Raw genomic sequence first — 12,287 nt, forward strand, 5'->3', positions numbered from 1 at the left:
TCCTGCATATATTTGCGAGTTCGTCAGTCAAGAGTAGCTAAAACTCTCTGCAGTTATGTTAGCCATTCAGTTTCCTCAACAGAAAACAGTACTACCTAATTCACCATTCAACATGCTATATTGTTTTTTATCATCGTATAGAATGCTAAACTTCCATTTACCCAAATACCAATAATATTGTCAAAACACCTCAATACTTAAGAGGAATTCTTTTACCCTTGTGGTGAAAGGGGTGAGAAAATATGATTTTTTTTAATTAAATATGTTAATTTAGTCCTTAAGTGTTAGATTTGAACCAGATAAATATTTCCGTTGTTTTATAAATGTCTGTAAATTAATTACATGGTGTAAAGATAACAACGTATTTTTATAATTCTATGATAAAATGATAACCATTTCAATATTCTTACTGCTACAGGAATGTGCAAATTTACGTTGACTGGCGCTATTAAGAGCTACAAACCCAAAAAGCAATTTTTCGATGTCGAAGATACAGTTCAATATGAATGTAATGATGGATATCACAGCCCCCAAAGCAAAATTGTGGACACATCGGAATGTACAACAGGAGGATGGCAATATATGCCACAGTGCAAAGGTATGTTGCCTTGCTTACATCGCTGAACTTCAGATCACTTAATTTCCATAGGCCAAGGGAGTCCACCTCTGGTCCATTAAGGTCAAAGCTCTGCCAAACATTGTGTTAATCCATGTGGAATACATTTAGAATCTATGCTGCCTATTTACAAAGGCAGTTCTAATGCAATAATTATTTATGCACTCTTTCATGCCTTTATGAATTGTCCTAAAAATTTCTGAAATGGGAATAAAATGTAAAAAAAATCCTGATCTATTCATACAAATTAGTAGAAATAGAGAGGCCTGTGCCACCTTTGCACTTTTACTAAGCAGGAGTTGGACGTTTTGGGGATGATATTTTAAGACATGTAAGTGTACATAAGAGTACCTCTACAGTGCGACTTCCCATACTCCTAAATGATTTTGTGAGAATAATCTTACTGTAACCATTGATGGTCAACATGCCAATTTTCTCTATTGACTACCTAGTGCTTATGATTGTTTTATTGTACCAGTCAACAAAGCAGCCTTTGTAAGCCTAGAGTAAGTAAGTAAGTAATCTATTATGCTTGAATGATCAAAACCATTGCATATACATAACAAATATAACACATATATATACCTTAATTTAAACAAGATTACAATTTGTTAAAAGTCCTTGTTCAGTCCGTCTTAGAAGTTGGTGTGGGTTAAAAGAAGCCACAGGAGAGTGTCTCTGGTTCTCTGGTTTTGGGTTTTCCTTTCTCCGCACAGTGGTGTCATTTGATTTCAACGGGACATTAGATTGTTCCAGAATTCATTATTTTATTTTATTTATTTGTGCAAATTACTGCTGTGCAAGATAGGCCCTTGGCCTTACGTTTTGTTGTCCTGCTTGGCGGCCTTGGCGCTGCTGTGTATTTGTGTGTGCAGTCATCTTATTTACTATGTTGAGGAATTTTGTGATTCAGCAGATCTATTGGTTGGAATCAGATTTGAAGCAGGCCAACACCGCATGTCTGCACATGCGAATCCCAGATTGGTTGTAGAGCGGTCGAAGAAGTAAACGTTGTTCTTTTGCTAGACTTGTGCAGATGCAGATTACGTGGACAAGAACTTCCGGTCCGTGAGTGCATAGTCATCAGGTGTTGTCTTTAGGCTTCCTATTCCAGGGTGGAAGGTGAAGTAGGATTGGCATTATACCGAGCTGATATTTTAGGTATTTCTTTTTCAGTGAGATGTTGAATCCTGCACTCAGGTACGATCATGGTTTGACTGCAACATAGTTGTTAAGTACAAGCTTGCTGTGTGCCCTTTTTGCAAGTTCGGCCTTATCTTCTGCCATTTACATCACTCTGATGGCTTTAGAGACCACTTTCTTAAAGCATTTATGAGTTGCTGAGGGTTCCTATGCAATTTTCAACCCTAATTGGTTTAGGGAGTCTCTGAGGTATACTCCAGCTGGTGAGGACCCTCTGATCTTATGCCAGCATTTTAAAAAAGTTCCTTCTAGCCAGGGACTGTTTCTGAAACCCAAACTCTAACCTTATTTGCATAGGAGAGTAGTAGTTTGGACTGTGAAAGATCGTTCTGTATATTCTGGTATTTATTTTTTCCACTGCGATTGAGTCTCTTCCTCGCATTGCCTTACTCCGGAATGTTATAGAGGTGTCAATGAGGGCCCAACAAGTACAAGTCTTCCTGGCAAAAGTTAGTGTTGCATTTCCGTCTTAGTGCTTCTTTTTGAGGGTTGAAGGAACATTTTTTGTCTAGCAGGCTCATAGGTATTCTTTATTCCTTCAGTGCGTTGTTGTGTGAATATTCCTGTGTTCCATTGAGTAAGTGTTGTAGACCAATTGGTGTTCGGCTTACTAACACTAGGTCATCTGCATAAAGAAGGTTGGAGATGGTCGTCTTACTGAGCTTGGGGGCATGCAAATTGCATTTGTCCAGCCTTGTGGTTAAATCTGCCATAAAGAGGTTGAATAGCATGGGAGCAATGACGCTCCCTTGTTTTAGTCCTTTGGCGGTGGTGATTCGTCTTGATGGGTGTGTCCCTGTCCCCAGTTCGACTTTTACCCATGAATCTGTGTGTATTAATAGGAGTTACTTTCGAAGGGCCGGTGGTATGCCCAAATTTTCAGATGCCTTGATTGCTATCACCATTAGTTGTCCCACACTCAATCTGCACAACTTTCTCTCTGTGCAATTATCCACCATGATGTTTATGAAGAACAGTGTCCCACCACTGTATCTCTGGAATAATTGGTTTCTTAAGCCTCAACTTTCATGCGCCATACTCAACACATGACTCTGTCAAGAGTATAGTAGTACGTATGTGAAGAAAAGTGCACCTCCACTGTTTCTCTGAGTATAAGCGCTCATCATTAATTTCAGTATGACCTCACATAGGCGCAAGTTAAATTACCGCTCATACCTTTGTGCCTCACTGATCTCTCTTAAGTAGGTATGCTCAGTGTAATGAACGTATGTTTGCATGTTCCCATGGACCAAGGTTCTTAAATACACTTTCTCCTCCACTAGATTATCTTTGCTCACAGGCTCACATCCTGATGATGATCTCAGTAACTTTATATCGAAACGCAGGTCGACCTTTCCAACATAAACTCCATTACTGCTTGCATTTATTTGTGGAGTTTTGAAACTTATGATTGTTGTTCAATGCAATGTATTTTTTTTAAATGTCACCTGCACACCTTCACTTCACGCACCTCGAAAAGCCCCTTTGCGAGCACTAAAAACACTACATAATATACATGATAGTTAATTTATGGAGATAATAAATGTGTTGTGATATGGAACAAAACCTTGTGTCCATGTATACCAAATAACCTAGTCCTCCGAGGACTTTTCAGAAAACTGTTCACTTGATTTAATCTATTAAAACATCACTTTAGCCCAGGCTACCAGAGGACCCATAGGGCCTCTATTTAAACCATTGTTTACACAAGTATCATACTTTACCCGGGTCTCAGTGCTGGGGTCCCCTTGTTCCTTAAAACAGACTGTGTGCAGTGGCTTCACTGCAAGGTTTCTCCACTCTCAAGTGCTTTTTAAATATTGGCCTAATTGTTTCACTCTTTTCTCTTCTTGAACTCACGCAGACTTATTTCCTAAAATATGTCTACACCTATCGTACCTATCTACACAGAGGATTATATTGCAAAAATCATAAGTGGTCCTTCTCTCTTCCAATCCTCACTACCCTCAAATATTATTATTATTGTTATTATTAAGGGAGTTTTATAAAGCGCCTGGTTACGCGCTATGGCAAGTGGAGTAGGCAAAGCTGGGCCGCAAGATCTAGAGGTCTACCGTGTGTACAGGTGGGTTTTAAGCTTCTTCCTGAAGCCAAGTTCAGATGGCTCCAGGCGAAGGTCCAAAGGTAAGGCATTCCAGCTTTTCCCCGCCAGGTAGCGGAAAGATCTATGAGCTTTTCTTATCCTGGGGACCTTTAGTAGGCCTCCATAGGAGGAGCGCAGGGCGCGCGTGGGCGCATATCGGGTGACCAGACTCTGCAGCGGTGCTAGTGCCTTCCCAGTAAGGATGCGATGGCAGGTGCAAAGGGCCTTAAACTCGATCCTACTCCTCCCTGGGAGCCAGTGAAGGGTCTGAAGGGCTGCTTTGGAAGCAGCTCTCTTGGGAAATTTCAGAATCAGGCGGGCTGCCGCATTCTGCAACACCTGGAGGCGATTTATTGCCTTACTGGTGGCTCCCAAGTACAGCAAATTGCCGTAGTCCAGGCGCGATGTGACGAGGGCATGCACCAGTGTCCTATGGGCCATCGTAGGAAGGAGATCTAAAACCTTCCGCAGACCTTTTAGGACGGTGAAGCACATACCCACCACACGGCCTATCTGAGGACCAAAGGACAGGTCCGTGTCGAGCCAGACTCCAAGGTTCCTGGCTTCCTGACAGGGTGTTGGAACTTCGCCTACGCATGAGGGCCACCATGCCGACGACCAAACAGATGGGCTCCCTCCCACCACGAGCACCTCGGTCTTGCTGCCATTCAGCTTGAGACAGTTGGTTGATATCCAGGTTGCAAGTTCTTGCATGCAAGCTCTGAATCTGTCCACCGCAAGACCGGGCGCGCGCGAAAGGGAGATGACCAGCTGCGTGTCGTCAGCATAGGACACTATGCGGAGACGATGGCTTTCGACAATAGGTGCCACCGGGGAGACATATAGATTAAATAGGGTGGGGCTCAGGGACGAGCCCTGGGGTACGCCCTGTCCCAGACCGAATTCCCTGGAATAACATTCTCCTTGGCGAACCTGAAAGCTTCTCCCTGTCAGGAAGGATTGGAGCCATTCGAGTGCAGCGCCAGATATCCCGCCGCTGTTCAGACACTGTAGCAAGGTGGTATGAGCTATAGTGTCGAACGCTGCACTTAGGTCCAATAGGATGAGGGCCATGGTCTGACCCTCATCCGCCCCCTGACGTAAGGTCTCCACAGCCATCAGAAGCGCTGATTCAGTTGAGTGGCGGGGACGGAAACCAAACTGGGTGTCGTGCAGGAGGGCAGTCTTCTCCACGAAATACATCAGTTGCATGTTTACCGTTTTTTACGCCACTTTGGCCAGGTAGGGCAGGAGGGAGATAGGTCGAAAGGTTCTCCAACTTTTCGAAGCTGATGTTGGGCTTCTTCCTAAAAGGTAGAACCACCGCCTGTTTCCAGTCTCTGGGCACGGTCCTAGTACGAAATGACACGTCCAGCAAGTGTCTGATGTAAGGTTCTAGCACTGGCAAGCTCTCAGCTAGCCGTTTCGGCGTGGTGGGGTCCCGTGGGAAGCCAGACTTAACGGACCTACAGATCTTTAAAAGGGCCTCCGGGGACGGGGTGGCAAAGTTGGTCAGTGTGTATCTATCACCCCATTCCCTCGGGACTTCCACAAACTCCGACCCACTATACCCACAGATGCAGCAACAGACAAAATAACTGCACTTGAACACTTAAAAAAGAAACATATACGGACCGAGCTCCACGCCCGCATGCTTACAGAATACTTAAAAGCGGACATAATACCATTAGGTCTCCAGGTTCGCAACACTCCTGCGATTTTCATACACAACCCCAAATTAAAAAACGGCTTCGCACACATAGGAACCACCTGCTCACGCCACTGAATGGTGCTAGGCATCGACACCGCTCTAGAACAGAGTAAAATAGAATTAGCTGAAATTTGGAACTTTAAAAAGCTATTCAAGAATTTGACAGTTTGGCGGACACCAAAACTATCCTAGAAAAACTTGACAGGACAATTGCTTACTTCCACAAATTCGTACTCCATAAAAAAACAACTAAAGTCACCAAGGATATAAAAAACTACAAGAAAGAAAGAAAAAATACCCATATCTATTGGAGGACTACTTCACTAATCCTCAAAACACGCATAGACAACAAACGGGCACCTGGGGCCGCTTCAAAAACCGATAACCAGTCACCTTCTCAGACTCTTCTGCTGAATCAGAGTCATCAGATACCAGTGCAGGGCCAAGTACCTCCAACAACACAAATTTTTTAGGGAGAGGCCAACCCTTCTAAGCAGACAGAGGGAGGGGGAAACCACGGTACAACGTCCCACCAGAGGAACGCCAGACATGGCTACCGGTACTAAACATTCAAGGATTAGGGGACCCTGATCCTACCCCCAGCACCGAAATGATGCTCATCTTCAATCTCTCCACACACCAACTTGCTTCCACAGAGATCTCCCTACTCAACAAAGGACTTTCCTTTGTACTCCCAGAGAAACCTAATTGGTTTGACCACCGAAATATTTCAATTCTTCAGACAAGTGAGACTGAAATCATTCTTCCTCAACAAGGAATCCCCACCCCACCACGACTGGCCTATGCCCCAAATCTACATTTAGACCACCGACAGACTCACTGCCCCATGAAGTACTGGCCTTCGAATACCAGGTCCTCATGGACCTACAGAAGCTGAGAGACCAGCACAACTTAATTCCCTACAACATTAGCTTAGAAGAAAAAAATAGTCTTCTGAAACTAAAAAGTACATAAATATTGTCATCAAACCCTGTGACAAAGGGGGAGGGATTGTCATACAAGATAAATAATCATACGACAATGAGATTATGCAACAAATCAACAACCCCACTGAGACAGAACCCCTTGACAGAGATCAAAAATCTTATCCTGACTGTAACCAAGGACGTGGAAGAAATAGGCTACATCAGCCACAAGGAATTCCTATTCCTCAATAATAAAAACCCACGCATACCGGTGATTTACACACTTCCTAAAGTCCACAAAAATCAAACCAACCCTCCAGGGAGGCTTATCCTCTCTGGCTGTGACTCAATTTTTGGAACCTTTCGGTAGATATTTTGACTTTTTCATCCTCGACCTAGTGTCAGATACTGTTGCCAATGTGAAAGACACTGCCCATTTCATCAACTTGATCGAGTGTGGACATTTTAATCCCATGGAAGAACTTCTGGTCCAACACGACATCGAGTCACTTTACACTAACATCCCTCAAGACAAAGGCACTGAAGTCATTGCCACACACCTCAATGATAGGCCCCGAATGCACAATTTCGCCATACTGTTCGTAGACAACATAGAAAAGACACTAATCCTCAGCCAAACCAACCCCCACGGAATCAAAATTCGGAGTTGGCATCGATAATGTCTTTATGATCTGGCATGGTACCCCAATGAACTTTATAACTTTGGCAACTGGTTAAACAACTGCCAACCGGACCTTAGGTTCACCTATGACTCAAGCAATACAAAGATAAACTACCTGGACGTCTCAGTCAAACGTAATGAAGGGGGTCTCTATACCACTCTGTATAAAAAGCCCACGTAACGTAACACACTCCTGCACTACAAGCGTGCACATCCCTGTGCCCTTTCGAGATGGTCTCCCATTCGGACAATTTCTTAGAATCCTAAGAAATTGTCAAATAAAAGAGGACTACCTTAAGGAGGCAGACCTTCTCTTCGACAAACTCACCAAGAGTGGCTACCCTAGAAGACTTGTTAAAAGAGCAATGAAGCCAGCTTGGTACTTCCATAGGAAATTCCTTCTAGAGTCTAGGCCAAAAGAATCACTACTTTCTGCCCCTCAAGCAACAAGATACCCAAAATAATCAAAAAACACTGGCCCTTGATTACGTCACCTAAAATCTCCAATGAGGCCCCACTTTTCTCCTTTAAACGTTGCCGCAATATTAGGGATCACCTAGTGCGAGTGCACACACAATTGAAAAAATAGAATACTATCCATGCATGCCTTGGTCTACCACCTGTTCTAGGTCACTTTAAATGTGGAAACTGTGTTGCATGCCCTCTGACCACCAACAAAAAAACGTTTGAGTATGGCACTAATGTTCACAATCTTAGGTTTTTCTCAAACTGCAACTTGGCAAATGTGCTTTACTGTATAAAATGCCCTTGTGACCTCATTTATGTGGGCCAAACCACACAAAAAGTGAAAGCAAGAATCGACCCACATATAAGGAGAATACGCTGTCAAGTCACTAATGCCCCATTGGTGGAACATTTCATGGAAAAGGACCAACTGCAAGAGGGGATCCTCAAAATATCCTGAACAGAATGGAATGCAAGTGAATGTTGTAGTGTAGTTCCATAGAGAAAGGACTAAATACATTTGAAGAATGGAACGTTATTCTATGAACACTTACAATACTCAGACTCTGTTGCTCCAGCGCCTGGATGCCGTTAAAGAACTGAAAGAACTGTGCACTCTGTTCCTGACTCACAATTTTCCTCCCAATTTTTTAATTAAAAAAAAAAAATGTTTTATCCTTCATACAGTGATTGAGTATACATTCTCCCAAATACACTAGCGCAAAACATTATCATGTTAGTTTGTGTGTATGCCCTAGAATTGTAACATGTTACCAATTCTGTACCACATATTAGAGAACACTAGGCACTTCACTACTCATAGGTCTCCTTGATCCGGACAAGTCATTTTTGCCTAATACACCACCATGTTTTATGAACTGGGTGCACGAAACACTGCTAATCAAACCCCTGGTCGCCAAAAGATCCACATGCACTCCATGGCCCAAGGCGCCCACTCCATCATGGCGCCCGACAAGCACCTCACACAACACACATTGCGACATCACACACAGGCGCGTAAGTTCACAGCACCAGCCATATCTCTCTCTCGTCTCCTCAAGCAGGGACTTGGATTTACTCCACAGATGGAACCGGGTGATTCCGGTCCTCTGCCTGAAGCATACAAAATAATTTCCAGTAATTCCACCACCCCATGTGAGCCCCGTCCCATCCTGGTTGGACACACGCTAGATTTTAAATTTTAGCCCCCTTTTTTCCCAGATTCAGGTCCTTACCAAGCCCGGACAGATGCTTTGAAGCCGGACTGCCCAGCCTATTCATCCCCGTCCCATGCCCCGTACGGGCTGCCCTAAGTAAGTTCAATAGGACCACAACGTCTCACCCGTTAAGCTCAATGCCATTCTATCAAACCTTTTTTTAACATACCCGTTCTCCGACAGATCACGCACTTGGATGCTGTTGGGTGCCTTATTCATTTCCGCTTAGTGCAACCTTTGATTCCTTCACCAAGTTAAATCCTCCGGCAATCGTATCCGAAGCCCAGGAGCCCCACACGCTGCCACTGGCTACTTGGTAAGCTGCCGTACAGTCTGGCTCTGCGCGATTACGTTCGTTCAGTTTCACCCTCTACGCGCTCTCCTACGCCCATAAGATTCTCATCTCCCGGGCTTAGACTTAAGTCTCGCACCACAGATGCCTTGATTGTTATCACCATTAGTTGCCCCACACTCAATCTGCACAACTTTCTCTCTGTGCAATTATCCACCGTGTTTTTTATGATGAACAGTGTCCCACCACTGTATCTCTGGATTAGTTGGTTTCTTAAGCATCACCTTTCAAGCGCCATACTCAACCCATGACTCTGTCATGAGCATAGTAGTATGTATGGGAAGAAAAGTGCACCTCAACTGTTTCTCGGAGTATAAGCGCTAATCATTAATTTCAGTATAACTATCCTCACATAGGCGCAAGTTAAATTACCGCTCATACCTTTGTGCCTCACTGATCCCTCTTAAGAAGGTATGCTCAGTATAATTAAGGTATGTTTGCATATTCCCATAGACCAAGTTTCTAAAATACACTTTCTCCTCCCCTAGATTATCATTGCTCACAGGCTCACGTCCTGATGATGATCTCAGTAACTTGAGATCGAAACGCCGTCGACCTTGCCAACATAAACTCCATTACTGCTTGCAAATTATTTGTGGAGTTTTCAAACCTATGATTGTTGTTCAATGCAATGTATTTTTTTTAAATGTCACCTACACACCTTCACTTCACACACCTCCAAAGCCCTTTTGTGAGCACTACAAACACTACGTAATACACATGATTGTTAATTTATAAAGATAATGTCATATATAATAAAACCTTGTGTCCATGTATGCTAAAAAACCAAGTCCTCAGAAAACTGTTCACTTGATTGAATCTATTAAAAAATCACTTTAGCCCAGGCTACCAGAGGACCCATTGGGCCTCTATCTAGACCATTGTTTACACAAATATCAGGTTTCTTGGAAAAGCACAAGATCAAAGGATTGGAGCTAGAACATTTTTCATGGGTCACTTTCTTTGTTGTGAGAAGATACAATCATTCTGTCGGGAATGCACAATTACTTTGCAAGTGTAGTATAGATGGTGGGTTCATTGTCGTCATTACTAAGTGAGCAAGAGCTTTGTTGCTATGAGGCTGCTTTTGCGCACAACACTACATGCATTTATTTTGCTAGACTTTGTTTGTGCCCTTTTCACATGAGAACTGTCTGATTTTCACGTTCTCTGCTGTGCTCTGAGGTTTAGTCTGCACACAATCTACAAGGTTGATAAACAATGCCCCTTGTTATTCTGTTCTGGTCAGTCCCTTGCACCTAGACATAACATGACACACAGCTGCACTACTGAAAGTCGTATCCTTTAATATTGCAAGAGAAGCATGTTGGTCAGACACTTGGAGAGAGACCTTTCTAGAGAGAAGAGCTGTGCTTGTCCTGGGATGTAAACCTTTCATCTAGACCTTGAGGTATAGGGAGGGTGGTTAGGGACTGTAGCCCTTTTACACTGTCTTTATAAAATGATATCCCCGTTTGTTCTCTATGGAATTGTGACAATGCTGACTATTTTGTGTTTATACATTTTGCTGCTAGTAATCGCATGTGTACCGTACTATAGAGCGTGTTAGTTAAAATAAACATTTTAAACTATACAGTGGCTCTGAATACTCTTATTGTGGACAAGTATGAGTGAGCGAAAGAGTTGTCTTGCTCCCGCGATTCCTGAGAGCGTCCGGAGTGTTGTGTTCTGGGTTGTCTAATCATTGGTAGCTTCGCTGTTAGTTGGAGAACGAATGAGACACTATTGCTAGTCAGTTTTGGGGCTTTTGGCCACTGAGGTGATAGGTTGGTACACCACTATCCACCACGGTCCTGGTTTCCTGCGCATAGTTCTGTATATGTGCAGAATCCCTGCAACATGGCGTCCAATCCCACACTGTGTTGAGTAGGAAAAACAACGAAAAGAGTAAGTGCTTTATATGTAGTAAATAAATCCAAGAATAATATCATTTGCTTCAATCAAAGAATAGCACTCATGTTGGGTCACAAAACAAACACTGGCTATTAGGTGCTTGCAACAAATCTTTTTTTATGTAAATTGAAGCATTTATGTATATTTATAAATATCTACAGGCTGCCAAAACGAGGTGCAGTATAGGAGAGACATATGCTATAGTGACATTTGGTGCTCAGTGACAGTACAACGTGAAATTATGTACAAATTAGCAAGGGAGAAAAACTAAGGGTGGTCAGGACAGAGGAGAGAACAATATCTCTGGTGATTAGCAAAAATGCTTATTTATTTGGACCAAGAGACTTGATCTGAGCCATATATTATCGTCAACGTTTCGACCCTGACAAGACATTATTAAAGTGTTGTGGCGGGTTTTCTTCAGGACAAGGGAGATAGCCTGAAAGGAAGGGCAGTATGTGTCAATGGGTGTTCCAACTAAAAAGGGACAGGGAAATGTCAAGGGTGAAATTTCACCAGTTACTCACCCCACACGGGGTTGGGTTCCCTGTGGCATCCCTCAATGAGTGAAGGCTGCCAATGAATCTATGGGAAGTTAGATCAAACAATTTAGCTTAAGATTAAATCCCAGTAAAGTGGAGTGGAGAAACAGAACGTGTGCGGTCAATGAGTCTTACCTGCAAATGTCAGGAAAACTCAAGAATGTCGATGTGATTCATGTCAAGCAGTCTTTAAGAACTAAAAGTAAGTGCATTGAGTGATGCACAGATTAAGGTGTAGTATAGAAGATTTAATGGTAGTATATGCATAGAAGGAGGTCAAGAGCGTACAAAGCACAGGTCAAGGCTCGCCCGTAGTGCGTTGAGAGGCTTACCTAAGTAAATGCTGTTGTGATCGGGCTGTTAAGAGAATAATCATCCTGTTTGGGAGAAAAACAAATTCGATCCCCAAAGTTAGCCAGACTTCAATCCCACGAGGCAAGCGTAGAGGAAATTAGTGCCAAGTATAATGCAGATTAAGGGTTTTTAAAGACAATCTCAGGAGCTAGTGGAGTTTAGCCCACTTACCTGACAGTGTGCTTGCGCTCCACTGCAGTT

General features: G+C 43.2%; 1 protein-coding gene across 1 annotated transcript in view; it reads left to right on the forward strand.

Annotated features, from left to right (window-relative positions):
* LOC147747705 (complement factor H-like) overlaps nt 1-12,287 on the forward strand; it is a 1,041,560-nt gene that overhangs the window by 371,303 nt on the left and 657,970 nt on the right. The window contains exon 10 of the mRNA XM_086954949.1: nt 419-598. Coding sequence (XP_086811075.1) covers nt 419-598 — 180 coding nt within the window. The remainder of the gene's footprint in view (nt 1-418; nt 599-12,287) is intronic.

Source organism: Lissotriton vulgaris, chromosome 1_1 (assembly GCF_964263255.1).
Source record: "Lissotriton vulgaris chromosome 1_1, aLisVul1.2, whole genome shotgun sequence".
NCBI lineage: Eukaryota > Metazoa > Chordata > Amphibia > Caudata > Salamandridae > Lissotriton > Lissotriton vulgaris.